This window comes from Clupea harengus, chromosome 2 (assembly GCF_900700415.2).
Source record: "Clupea harengus chromosome 2, Ch_v2.0.2, whole genome shotgun sequence".
Classification (NCBI taxonomy): Eukaryota; Metazoa; Chordata; class Actinopteri; order Clupeiformes; family Clupeidae; genus Clupea; species Clupea harengus.
In genome coordinates, this window is record NC_045153.1 from 31,315,539 (window position 1) to 31,330,033 (window position 14,495).

Genomic DNA, 14,495 nt, shown 5'->3' on the forward strand with positions numbered 1-14,495 from the left:
AGTTGATGAAGCAGCAACAGTTGAAGCAGTCGTACTTCATGCACCCAGGATACTCTAACCCTTTCATGCCAGTGAAGGATCCCTCCCAAACTACAGAAGCAACTTCATCCACTGCCTCTATGCTTCCTCCACAAAATCAGCAACAGTTGATGCAGCAGCAACAGTTGAAGCAGTCGTACTTCATGCACCCAGGATACTCTAACCCTTTCATGCCAGTGAAGGATCCCTCCCAAACTACTGAAGCTCCAACTACTGCAGCTGCAACTACTACAGAAGCAACTTCATCCACTGCCTCTAAGCTTCCTCCACAAAACCAGCAGCAGCAACAGTTGATGAAGCAGCAACAGTTGATGCAGTCTTACTTCATGCACCCAGGATACTCTAACCCTTTCATGCCAGTGAAGGATCCCTCCCAAACTACAGAAGCAGCTTCATCCACTGCCTCTATGCTTCCTCCACAAAATCAGCAACAGTTGATGCAGCAGCAACAGTTGAAGCAGTCTTACTTCATGCACCCAGGATACTCTAACCCTTTCATGCCAGTGAAGGATCCCTCCCAAACCACTGAAGCTCCAACTACTACAGAAGCAACTTCATCCACTGCCTGTAAGCTTCCTGCTCCAACTACAGGAGCAACTTCATCCACTGCCTGTAAGCTTCCTCCTCAAAATCAGCAGCAGCAACAGTTGATGCAGCATCAACAGTTGAATAACCCCAACTTCATGCACCCAGGATACTCTAACCCTTGCATGCCAGTGAAGGATCCCTCCCAAACTACTGAAGCTCCAACTACAGGAGCAACTTCCACTGCCTGTAAGCTTCCTCCTCAAAATCTGCAGCAACAGTTGACACTTGATTTAGCATCAACAGTTGAATAACCCCAACTTCATGCACCCAGGATACTCTAACCCTTTCATGCCAGTGAAGGATTCCTCCCAAACTACTGAAGCTCCAACTACTACCCGTTAGTCCCACAAGACATGCTGGCTATGTCCCTTTTAATAAATGTCTCCAGACCAAGAGTAATTGAGGAGACTTCAGTTGTCAGAATATGTGCCTTTTTTTCCCTTTTATACCAGGGATAATGTGGTCACCAAGATGTGGTAGTATCCTTCAATGTACAACTTTGTGGAAATAAATACAATTGTTTAAGCAGCTGGTCATTGCCTTGTCAGTTTCTTTGAAGAGGAGATTTGCACCTGATTTATCCAAAGCTGGAGGCTTGAAATGGTTCTGGTGCATTTACTTGAGGGTTCAACAATAATTCTCAATTTTCACCTTTTGTTAACCAAGCAAGCATACAGCTGGTTTCAAATAACCTTGACTAATATATTATTATTGTGAAGTCAGAAAATGACTGACTATTTGCATCCCACAACTGGGGCAAGTGGTTTAAAAGTTGCCAAATGTCACAAACTGAATGTGTAACATACCCCACAATTTGTTAACGGAATGTGATCTCTGTGCCCCACAACTTGCAAATGTGCATGCAATGCTTTACAAATACAAAACGCCTTTCAATGAAAATGCCCGCCCAACAAGTGCACTGCAACCATGTCATATATGGATCATGTGACTTGGCACTGTTATTCCTCTTGTATGAGTTGCACATTTCTAGGCACCAAAACAGCAGGTGGCACTATAAGGGCCTTCTGTTCAGCTCTGGAAATGCCTTAGTGAAAATGTTGGGTTGTGCGACTAGAATAAAGCTGATCTGTCTTATTTTTATATGGGTCAGAAACTATTGATTTTTATTCTTTAATTTTTTATAACATCTTTAGAAATTGTCAATTATTATAGCTCCATCTTCCATGTTAAGGTATCACATACATAGCTACATTGCTAGGTGTATCACTATAATGTTAGCTAGCCTGCCCTGGTTCGCACAGTACATTCAAATTCAGTGCTTTTCTCTTAACTGTTCTGTTTTGAGATCTGGATGTACATTAGCACATAGCTCAGTCTTGGTCTGTGTTAAGTGGGACACTGTGTTGGGTTTGACCTTATGTGGGCCTCGTTTCTCTGACAGTATTCTAGCTCCCATTTCAAAGAAAATGCTGCGTAGAAGCCATCCTTCATTTGATCTAAGAACTTTTCTGAAACGATCATGTGATTCAGAGAAAATAAACCTACACACAAAAAAACATGTGTACGCCAATCCTTCAGTTATAAATCACAAATTATCGTGGAATTGTGCGCAACTGAATCTCCGCCCTAAAAACGCCCTTACTTAATCTAATTAGCATATAAATTGAGCGCATTCAAAATGCACAATCTCTCTGTGACAAAGGCAAGCAAGAAAGAAACACGTAAAAAGAAGAATTATATTGAGGCCGAAATCGACGTTCTGCTGATGGAATAGCAGATGCGGGCCAAAATATTGTTCGAAAGCCTGTCTGGTGGCGTAAAAAAGCAAAGTATGTGACATAATAGTAGAAACGTCTCCCAAGCACCAGCGGCCGCACCTGCGGCACGAGCAGCACCAGAAGCCGCATCTGCGGTAGCTGCACCTGCTGCACCAGCATCGGGGCCTCGCCGGCCATTCTTATTCGGCCCGTCTTGCATCAGGGTGTCGCCGGCCTCCACCAGCTTCCTCTTCCACCCATCATGGTAGGGTATTATCTAAGGCTGTCCTTCAGACACAAAGGGACTTGAATGAGTCTGTTAGTGAGGTTGTTGCCGAACTCTGTCCGCTATTGAGGGTTCTTTGAACAAACGTGCCTAAATAAAACATATGGAAGAAAATGTGAACATGTGTGCATTTATTCTTCAGCTCCCGTCTTCTTCTTAGCGCACAGATGTGCATGTTCCAGCCAGCCGGGATGGGAGGGTGGTCATCTTGGTCCATGCGCATTTCGTCTTCTGCTAGCTCTATGCCATGGCTTCCACAGATGTTGTGTAGCACAAAACAGGCTAGGATGACCTGGCAAACCTGTTTGGGGTATACTCCCCCCCGATGCATCCATTCACCTTCCTGGGAAAAATAAAAACATGTCAAACTGTTAAGATCTTTTTATGCTTGCTATGATTGTCATGAAAATGTAAACAGATTCAAAACAGATTTTAAATATTCAAATCTGAAAAAGAACACAACTCGGTAGAAATGGGATAGAAAGAGGATAGAATAGGATTAGGTTTGCATTTGTTTGAGGCATACTTTATAAATATCATTGTTTTTGGTATTATTATTGTTATTATTGTCATAATTGAGGGTTTTACTTTAATATGATGAAATATTATTCCAGTCTCATTGAAGACAAGTCATTTGAAAGCCAGTTATGCCAGTTTTTCTCAGTCGCTTTGGTACATTTCTCAGATCAGAATTTAATCTCAGATGTTCAACCTCTACTTCATCTAATCACTTGTGCACATCAGAACAATTTTTCATTCTTTTGAACATTTGGCAAATGCCTAAGCACATTCATGCAAACGGTTATGTACAATCAACTGCTGTTTATTCTTACCCCCCCCCCCCCCCCAAAAAAAATAACAACCTAGGTATCTTCATTGTGTGAGTTGTGACATGCAAATGTATTAAACTAGTTATGTGTCAAGTTACCACATGTTCCATTAGTTTCAGTGACATGGTATTTTTGGAATGTTTGCTAAATTACTACTTTACTCATTCAAACCTTAATTGTTTGTAATTGGTGAGGATTTATTCGATTGGCTGAAAGGCTAAACAAAATTGCGTAAAAACCTCATAGGCCACCATGCCAGAGTGGATGTGCCAGTCCAGCATGAAGGCAAATCCAGTAACAGTATGATACTATCAGACAAGAATGTTTTCAGTCATATTTTCACCATTTGGCTTTACAGAATCTTACCTTACTTCCATAAAAACATTAGCAGGGATCTCATTCACGAGAATGGGAGGGGTTTCGTAAGAAGCAACATGCCACACTACATACTGTACGTGGTCATCTTGGGATTTATTTACTAAAACAACATTAGATAATGGTTTGGTGGACTCAAGGGGATGCTAATTATTGTTCTATCTATTTTACTCGGTGGTTGTTCGAATTAATTCGAAAAATGCACTTACGGTTTTGAAAATGTTAAGGATGATTTGAAAAAAGTACCAAAGCGACTGATATGATGGCGATACATCTTGTTATTTATACGGTTCTTCGGAATGTTCCAAAACAGTAAAGTAACAACACAAGTGATTCAAACTATAGTTTCTAGTCTTCATCATCACTTTCAATAACACATTTTCGGTGCTTCTGAATTTCCTCATGGCTGTTGATGTCTATCAATATCGCTCATTTTGAAGATGACGATGACGAGGGCAATACGGATTTTATTAGTCAGGGGGTACAGGTCTCGCGGTTTTCGCATTATTCCAGTCTAGCTGCCAGGCAGATTTCGTGGGGCACATCTGAAAGTGGCCCACCGCTCAATGTTAACTTTGGCCTGTGTGGTTCACGCTCATTGGTGTTTCCATGGTAACGGTGGGGCAGCGTGGGCTGTTGCCCCACCGGAAAGGGAGGGACAGCGGAGAGCAGCATTTCACAGAGCAAGCAAACAGACAGAAAAAGACACGAATCAAATGACTCCAAAACAAGACTATAATGCTTGCGAGTCAAGTTTATTCACACACATATATTCACGCTACTTTGCATAAAAAAATATATATGAAAAAAAAAAATATATATATATATATATATATATATATATTTTGCCGCGAAGTACGAATGTATTGAGCTTTCTGCACAACAGCGTCATCTGGATCTGCCCCTAATGTAGAAACGCCACTGTGAGGAGTAGCCTACATTTGAGCGCTGGTGGCAGGCCTAGTTTTCAGAAAAGAAAGGAAAACGGGAAACTAGCACAGATGAAAAGACATAAAGACTTGGATGAGGAAGATGTCTACAAAATAGAGGAGAACAGACATATAAATAAACACCAAACGGATCACTTCATGGGCTATGGAGTTTTCAAGGACTGGTTACTGGAGAAGGGTACAAGTACAATACAAAGACTTTAAATCAAACTTTGCGGTCATTTTATGCAACGGTGCAGAATTCCTCGGATCATAGTTATTCTGTTATTCTGTTCCTCTCCACACGTTAACATAATTTCTAGGAAGATTTCTGATATGTTCGGGTAGGTCTACCAAAAATGGGCAACTACATACATCAGACAGACAGATTAAATGAGCAGGGCAGCCACCATTTGGTTATCTCGAGATAATAAATCGTGATAGGCCTAATGGGAGTTAAAAAAAAAAAAAAAAGACACATATCCTCTACGGACTTCCGGATCATTTAGATCAGCGCACAGTTCGTCCTTTATGGGAAAATTACTACAACTAGGGCCGTTCATGTCATTTGATGACAGATACCTCGTTTAGCGCCTGAGATTATCCAGTGAAACTGATTGAATAATTGATGTGAACGAGTTGTCATTGGGCTGGCGTCTAATTTTACATTTTCAGCTGTTAACTCAATGAAATGTTCTAGTATTTAAGTAAGACCAGCTGCGTCGTCTGATAAACTGAGAAGGTGTTAAGCGATATCGTTGGTCTTGCATCAATTTATGTTAATTGGGAACAACACGCTTTGTATTTATACCCAACTAAAAGAGTCGCGAAACATGCGTTGGTGCAGCTCCCTGTTTATGAACGAAATTTCCAAAATGAGGCATAAACCAAACAGGGATGTTTTACTTTTGTGTCTTGGCTTTCTTTGTTTCAGCCAAATATGCTGTGTAAGCCTTGGAATCATGCGAAGACAAGAGAGACACAGAGAGGAAAAAACTGATGATGTTAGAGTGGGGACCATTATGTTCGGCAGAGGAGATATTCCTGGCCCAGTGAAAGGTGAAGGAACTCGACACATTGGCGAGGACACTGCAGAGGATGGCTATAACATTCAAGCCGACGCTGGTGGGTTGGTGGATGGACAAGATGTCATTGATGACTCCAGTTCTTCTAAGGCAGCCTGGGCTAGTATGCGACCAACTGTGTTATGTACTAAGGACCTCATGAAGTTCTCGGCACAAGGCCCAGGATCCTCTTCACTTCAGCTAGACAGAGGTAAATGGCTTATATTGGGTAGTTCTTAAATATTGGGCTTCAGCCAACTGCTTGTTTTGGGGACTGAAATATTTTCAGCAACTCACCGGGGCCTTGCTGTTATCGGCTACTCACTGGCTACACTAATACAAAGGCTTGCCAGATTCAGCAGCGTCTAACCTTTTATGTTCCTTTATTGTTTGTGGGGCTGGGTCATTGTAATCTATTGGCATGAACCTCAATACTTGGTGTCCTTTTTTATTCAGCAGGAGGAAAACCCCTTTCGCTAAACCAGCTGCCGCAGGACTGTGGTTACTCTGTGTACAGGACTGAACTGGGCCTTCTGTTTCTCATCCAATATGATGGTTGTGATGTTATAAATCAGGTAGGCTTTGTCATCTGTAGACTAGAAAGTGACAAGTACAAATGGCGTAGGAGTAAATGCGCTCATGCCACCCAGAAGGCATTTCCATTTTTATCAGCTATGGAATTTTTGTATTTCTTTTTTTGCTTCCACGTAGGGTATTTGTTGGATCTGCTGCTGACCACTGGGTTGCCCCAAATATTGAAACCAGGATATGTTTACTGTTGAGTGCATGGTGTAAACATTATTATTTTTTTTTTCCTGTAGTCTGGTTTATGTTGTCCTCTCTTCTCCTACTTTTTTTTTTGACTCGAACCATTTTGTAAATTGATTGCAGTAGCCTATATTTACTTGGCTAATTTTGATGGATCAGGCACAATTAAACAAACCACAGGTGTTGAGGCACTGTACTACAGTATTTGGTATGTGTTGCTCATTATATTGGGTTTAATGGTGAACGTAGTGGCGTGTTCAGTGGTTCAGAAGATCTCTCGTGCTCATACAGAATCACCCCCCCCATCACATTTGGTACCTTACACACAGCGTGTAGAGTGCATGTACATGCCTACTGGGTGTACATGGCTTCCAAACCAGAATTGGTCCTGGATATGGTGCCAAAAAGACCCTGAAGTAAATATTTAGCATTAAGGTCATGTAGGTCAGTGTGTAGCTGTTTTAAAACTGGGCATGACTGCAATTTCTTATTGGTATTTATTTATTTTCCCTCCAGGGTGGCGACCATTTGCTCCAGATGTTATGGCAAAGCAATCCAGTAACCCTTTGTTGCCCTATGTCAACCCAAGCCTCACAATCTCCTATGGATCCATATATATTTTGCCGCGAAGTACGAATGTATTGAGCTTTCTGCACAACAGCGTCATCTGGATCTGCCCCTAATGTAGAAACGCCACTGTGAGGAGTAGCCTACATTTGAGCGCTGGTGGCAGGCCTAGTTTTCAGAAAAGAAAGGAAAACGGGAAACTAGCACAGATGAAAAGACATAAAGACTTGGATGAGGAAGATGTCTACAAAATAGAGGAGAACAGACATATAAATAAACACCAAACGGATCACTTCATGGGCTATGGAGTTTTCAAGGACTGGTTACTGGAGAAGGGTACAAGTAGGCTACAATACAAAGACTTTAAATCAAACTTTGCGGTCATTTTATGCAACGGTGCAGAATTCCTCGGATCATAGTTATTCTGTTGCTAGTTACAATGCCCTTGGAGCTGGTATCAACCTGACCGCATAGCTACATTATCCCAATTGGACTACGTCCTCTCCACACGTTAACATAATTTCTAGGAAGATTTCTGATATGTTCGGGTAGGTCTACCAAAAATGGGCAACTACATACATCAGACAGACAGATTAAATGAACAGGGCAGCCACCATTTGGTTATCTCGAGATAATAAATCGTGATAGGCCTAATGGGAGTAAAAAAAAAAAAAAAAAAAAAAGACACATATCCTCTACGGACTTCAGGATCATTTAGATCAGCGCACAGTTCGTCCTTTATGGGAAAATTACTACAACTAGGGCCGTTCATGTCATTTGATGACAGATACCTCGTTTAGCGCCTGAGATTATCCAGTGAAACTGATTGAATAATTGATGTGAACGAGTTGTCATTGGGCTGGCGTCTAATTTTACATTTTCAGCTGTTAACTCAATGAAATGTTCTAGTATTTAAGTAAGACCAGCTGCGTCGTCTGATAAACTGAGAAGGTGTTAAGCGATATCGTTGGTCTTGCATCAATTTATGTTAATTGGGAACAACACGCTTTGTATTTATACCCAACTAAAAGAGTCGCGAAACATGCGTTGGTGCAGCTCCCTGTTTATGAACGAAATTTCCAAAATGAGGCATAAACCAAACAGGGATGTTTTACTTTTGTGTCTTGGCTTTCTTGGTTTCAGCCAAATATGCTGTGTAAGCCTTGGAATCATGCGAAGACAAGAGAGACACAGAGAGGAAAAAACAGATGATGTTAGAGTGGGGACCATTATGTTCGGCAGAGGAGATATTCCTGGCCCAGTGAAAGGTGAAGGAACTCGACACATTGGCGAGGACACTGCAGAGGATGGCTATAACATTCAAGCCGACGCTGGTGGGTTGGTGGATGGACAAGATGTCATTGATGACTCCAGTTCTTCTAAGGCAGCCTGGGCTAGTATGCGACCAACTGTGTTATGTACTAAGGACCTCATGAAGTTCTCGGCACAAGGCCCAGGATCCTCTTCACTTCAGCTAGACAGAGGTAAATGGCTTATATTGGGTAGTTCTTAAATATTGGGCTTCAGCCAACTGCTTGTTTTGGGGACTGAAATATTTTCAGCAACTCACCGGGGCCTTGCTTTTATCGGCTACTCACTGGCTACACTAATACAAAGGCTTGCCAGATTCAGCAGACTCTAACCTTTTCTGTTCCTTTCTTGTTTGTGGGGTTGGGTCATTGTAATCTATTGGCATGAACCTCAATACTTGGTGTCCTTTTTTATCTTTTTATTCAGCAGGAGGAAAACCCCTTTCGCTAAACCAGCTGCCGCAGGACTGCGGTTACTCTGTGTACAGGACTGAACTGGGCCTTCTGTTTCTCATCCAATATGATGGTTGTGATGTTATAAATCAGGTAGGCTTTGTCATCTATAGACTAGAAAGTGACAAGTCCAAATGGCGTAGGAGTAAATGAGCTCATGCCACCCAGAAGGCATTTCCATTTTTATCAGCTATGGAATTTTTGTATTTCTTCCACGTAGGGTATTTGTTGGATCTGCTGCTGACCACTGGGTTGCCCCAAATATTGAAACCAGGATATGTCTACTGTTGAGTGCATGGTGTAAACATTTTTTTTTTTTTTTTTTTTTTTTTTTTTTCCTGTAGCCTGGTTAATGTTGTGTCCTCTTCTCCTACTTTTTTTTTTTTGTTTGACTCGAACCATTTTGTAAATTGATTGCAGTAGCCTATATTTACTTGGCTAATTTGATGGATCAGGCACAATTAAACAAACCACAGGGGTTGAGGCACCGTACTACAGTATTTGGTATGTGTTGCTCATTATATTGGGTTTAATGGTGAACGTAGTGGCGTGTTCAGTGGCTGATCTCTCGCGCTCATACAGAATTCCCCCCCCCCCCCCCCCCATCACATTTGGTACCTTACACACTGTAGATGCCTACTGGGTGTACATGGCTTCCAAACCAGAATTGGTCCTGGATATGGTGCCAATAAGACCCTGAAGTAAATATTTAGCAATCAGGTCATGTAGGTCAGTGTGTAGCTGTTTTAAAACTGGGCATGACTGCATTTTCTTATTGCTATTTATTTATTTTCCCTCCAGGGTGGCAACCATTTGCTCCAGATGTTATGGCAAAGCAATCCAGTAACCCTTTGTTGCCCTATGTCAAGCCAAGCCTCACAATCTCCTATGGATCCACCACTTCAGCCTACTCCTGCTCCAACAGAAGCAACTTCATCCACTGCCTCTATGCTTCCTCCACAAAATCAGCAACAGTTGATGCAGCAGCAACAGTTGAAGCAGTCTTACTTCATGCACCCAGGATACTCTAACCCTTTCATGCCAGTGAAGGATCCCTCCCAAACTACAGAAGCAGCTTCATCCACTGCCTCTATGCTTCCTCCACAAAATCAGCAACAGTTGATGCAGCAGCAACAGTTGAAGCAGTCTTACGTCATGCACCCAGGATACTCTAACCCTTTCATGCCAGTGAAGGATCCCTCCCCAACTACTGAAGCTCCAACTACTGCAGCTCCAACTACTACAGAAGCAACTTCATCCACTGCATCTAAGCTTCCTCCACAAAATCAGCAGCAGCAACAGTTGATGAAGCCGCAACAGTTGATGCAGTCTTACTTCATGCACCCAGGATACTCTAACCCTTTCATGCCAGTGAAGGATCCCTCCCAAACTGCAGAAGCAGCTTCATCCACTGCCTCTATGCTTCCTCCACAAAATCAGCAACAGTTGATGCAGCAGCAACAGTTGAAGCAGTCTTACTTCATGCACCCAGGATACTCTAACCCTTTCATGCCAGTGAAGGATCCCTCCCAAACTACTGAAGCTCCAACTACTGCAGCTCCAACTACTACAGAAGCAACTTCATCCACTGCATCTAAGCTTCCTCCACAAAATCAGCAGCAGCAACAGTTGATGAAGCAGCAACAGTTGATGCAGTCTTACTTCATGCACCCAGGATACTCTAACCCTTTCATGCCAGTGAAGGATCCCTCCCAAACTACAGAAGCAGCTTCATCCACTGCCTCTATGCTTCCTCCACAAAATCAGCAACAGTTGATGCAGCAGCAACAGTTGAAGCAGTCGTACTTCATGCACCCAGGATACTCTAACCCTTTCATGCCAGTGAAGGATCCCTCCCAAACTACTGAAGCTCCAACTACTGCAGCTGCAACTACTACAGAAGCAACTTCATCCACTGCCTCAAAGCTTCCTCCAGTGAAGGATCCCTCCCCAACTACTGAAGCTCCAACTACTGCAGCTCCAACTACTACAGAAGCAACTTCATCCACTGCCTCTAAGCTTCCTCCACAAAATCAGCAGCAGCAACAGTTGATGAAGCAGCAACAGTTGATGCAGTCTTACTTCATGCACCCAGGATACTCTAACCCTTTCATGCCAGTGAAGGATCCCTCCCAAACTGCAGAAGCAGCTTTATCCACTGCCTCTATGCTTCCTCCACAAAATCAGCAACAGTTGATGCAGCAGCAACAGTTGAAGCAGTCTTACTTCATGCACCCAGGATACTCTAACCCTTTCATGCCAGTGAAGGATCCCTCCCAAACTACTGAAGCTCCAACTACTGCAGCTCCAACTACTACAGAAGCAACTTCATCCACTGCCTCTAAGCTTCCTCCACAAAATCAGCAGCAGCAACAGTTGAAGCAGCAACAGTTTATGCAGTCTTACTTCATGCACCCAGGATACTCTAACCCTTTCATGCCAGTGAAGGATCCCTCCCAAACTACAGAAGCAACTTCATCCACTGCCTCTATGCTTCCTCCACAAAATCAGCAACAGTTGATGCAGCAGCAACAGTTGAAGCAGTCTTACTTCATGCACCCAGGATACTCTAACCCTTTCATGCCAGTGAAGGATCCCTCCCAAACTACTGAAGCTCCAACTACTGCAGCTCCAACTACTACAGAAGCAACTTCATCCACTGCCTCTAAGCTTCCTCCACAAAATCAGCAGCAGCAACAGTTGACGAAGCAGCAACAGTTGATGCAGTCTTACTTCATGCACCCAGGATACTCTAACCCTTTCATGCCAGTGAAGGATCCCTCCCAAACTACAGAAGCAACTTCATCCACTGCCTCTATGCTTCCTCCACAAAATCAGCAACAGTTGATGCAGCAGCAACAGTTGAAGCAGTCGTACTTCATGCACCCAGGATACTCTAACCCTTTCATGCCAGTGAAGGATCCCTCCCAAACCACTGAAGCTCCAACTACTGCAGCTCCAACTACTACAGAAGCAACTTCATCCACTGCCTCTAAGCTTCCTCCACAAAATCAGCAGCAGCAACAGTTGAAGCAGCAACAGTTTATGCAGTCTTACTTCATGCACCCAGGATACTCTAACCCTTTCATGCCAGTGAAGGATCCCTCCCAAACTACAGAAGCAACTTCATCCACTGCCTCTATGCTTCCTCCACAAAATCAGCAACAGTTGATGCAGCAGCAACAGTTGAAGCGGTCTTACTTCATGCACCCAGGATACTCTAACCCTTTCATGCCAGTGAAGGATCCCTCCCAAACTACTGAAGCTCCAACTACTGCAGCTGCAACTACTACAGAAGCAACTTCATCCACTGCCTCAAAGCTTCCTCCAGTGAAGGATCCCTCCCCAACTACTGAAGCTCCAACTACTGCAGCTCCAACTACTACAGAAGCAACTTCATCCACTGCCTCTAAGCTTCCTCCACAAAATCAGCAGCAGCAACAGTTGATGAAGCAGCAACAGTTGATGCAGTCTTACTTCATGCACCCAGGATACTCTAACCCTTTCATGCCAGTGAAGGATCCCTCCCAAACTGCAGAAGCAGCTTTATCCACTGCCTCTATGCTTCCTCCACAAAATCAGCAACAGTTGATGCAGCAGCAACAGTTGAAGCAGTCTTACTTCATGCACCCAGGATACTCTAACCCTTTCATGCCAGTGAAGGATCCCTCCCAAACTACTGAAGCTCCAACTACTGCAGCTCCAACTACTACAGAAGCAACTTCATCCACTGCCTCTAAGCTTCCTCCACAAAATCAGCAGCAGCAACAGTTGATGAAGCAGCAGCAGTTGATGCAGTCTTACTTCATGCACCCAGGATACTCTAACCCTTTCATGCCAGGGAAGGATCCCTCCCAAACTACAGAAGCAGCTTCATCCACTGCCTCTATGCTTCCTCCACAAAATCAGCAACAGTTGATGCAGCAGCAACAGTTGAAGCAGTCTTACTTCATGCACCCAGGATACTCTAACCCTTTCATGCCAGTGAAGGATCCCTCCCAAACTACTGAAGCTCCAACTACTGCAGCTCCAACTACTACAGAAGCAACTTCATCCACTGCCTCTAAGCTTCCTCCACAAAATCAGCAGCAGCAACAGTTGACGAAGCAGCAACAGTTGATGCAGTCTTACTTCATGCACCCAGGATACTCTAACCCTTTCATGCCAGTGAAGGATCCCTCCCAAACTACAGAAGCAACTTCATCCACTGCCTCTATGCTTCCTCCACAAAATCAGCAACAGTTGATGCAGCAGCAACAGTTGAAGCAGTCGTACTTCATGCACCCAGGATACTCTAACCCTTTCATGCCAGTGAAGGATCCCTCCCAAACCACTGAAGCTCCAACTACTGCAGCTCCAACTACTACAGAAGCAACTTCATCCACTGCCTCTAAGCTTCCTCCACAAAATCAGCAGCAGCAACAGTTGAAGCAGCAACAGTTTATGCAGTCTTACTTCATGCACCCAGGATACTCTAACCCTTTCATGCCAGTGAAGGATCCCTCCCAAACTACAGAAGCAACTTCATCCACTGCCTCTATGCTTCCTCCACAAAATCAGCAACAGTTGATGCAGCAGCAACAGTTGAAGCAGTCTTACTTCATGCACCCAGGATACTCTAACCCTTTCATGCCAGTGAAGGATCCCTCCCAAACCACTGAAGCTCCAACTACTACAGAAGCAACTTCATCCACTGCCTGTAAGCTTCCTGCTCCAACTACAGGAGCAACTTCATCCACTGCCTGTAAGCTTCCTCCTCAAAATCAGCAGCAGCAACAGTTCATGCAGCATCAACAGTTGAATAACCCCAACTTCATGCACCCAGGATACTCTAACCCTTGCATGCCAGTGAAGGATCCCTCCCAAACTACTGAAGCTCCAACTACAGGAGCAACTTCCACTGCCTGTAAGCTTCCTCCTCAAAATCTGCAGCAGCAACAGTTGACACTTGATTTAGCATCAACAGTTGAATAACCCCAACTTCATGCACCCAGGATACTCTAACCCTTTCATGCCAGTGAAGGATCCCTCCCAAACTACTGAAGCTCCAACTACTACCCGTTAGTCCCACAAGACATGCTGGCTATGTCCCTTTTAATAAATGTCTCCAGACCAAGAGTAATTGAGGAGACTTCAGTTGTCAGAATATGTGCCTTTTTTCCCCTTTTATACCAGGGATAATGTGGTCACCAGGATGTGGTAGTATCCTTCAATGTACAACTTTTGTGGAAATAAATACAATTGTTTAAGCAGCTGGTCATTGCCTTGTCAGTTTCTTTGAAGAGGAGATTTGCACCTGATTTGTCCAAAGCTGGAGGCTTGAAATGGTTCTGGTGCATTTACTTGAGTGTTCAACAATAATTCTCAATTTTCACCTTTTGTTAACCAAGCAAGCATACAGCTTGTTTCAAATAACCTTGACTAATATATTATTATTATTGTGAAGTCAGAAAATGACTGACTATTTGCATCCCACAACTGGGGCAAGTGGTTTTAAAAGTTGCCAAATGTCACAAACTGAATGTGTAACAAATACCCCACAATTTGTTAACGGAATGTGATCTCTGT

At 43.4% G+C, this 14,495-nt stretch overlaps 1 protein-coding gene across 1 annotated transcript; it reads left to right on the top strand.

The window, feature by feature from the left end:
* The first annotated feature begins 8,306 nt into the window (after window positions 1–8,306).
* On the top strand, window positions 8,307–14,130 carry LOC116222955. The gene is made up of 4 exons (XM_031578303.1): window positions 8,307–8,648; window positions 8,902–9,020; window positions 9,729–9,925; window positions 14,103–14,130. Exons 1-4 carry the CDS (start codon window positions 8,336–8,338, stop codon window positions 14,128–14,130), a joined length of 657 nt encoding a protein of 218 aa, XP_031434163.1. The 5' UTR covers window positions 8,307–8,335.
* Window positions 14,131–14,495: the final 365 nt, after the last annotated feature.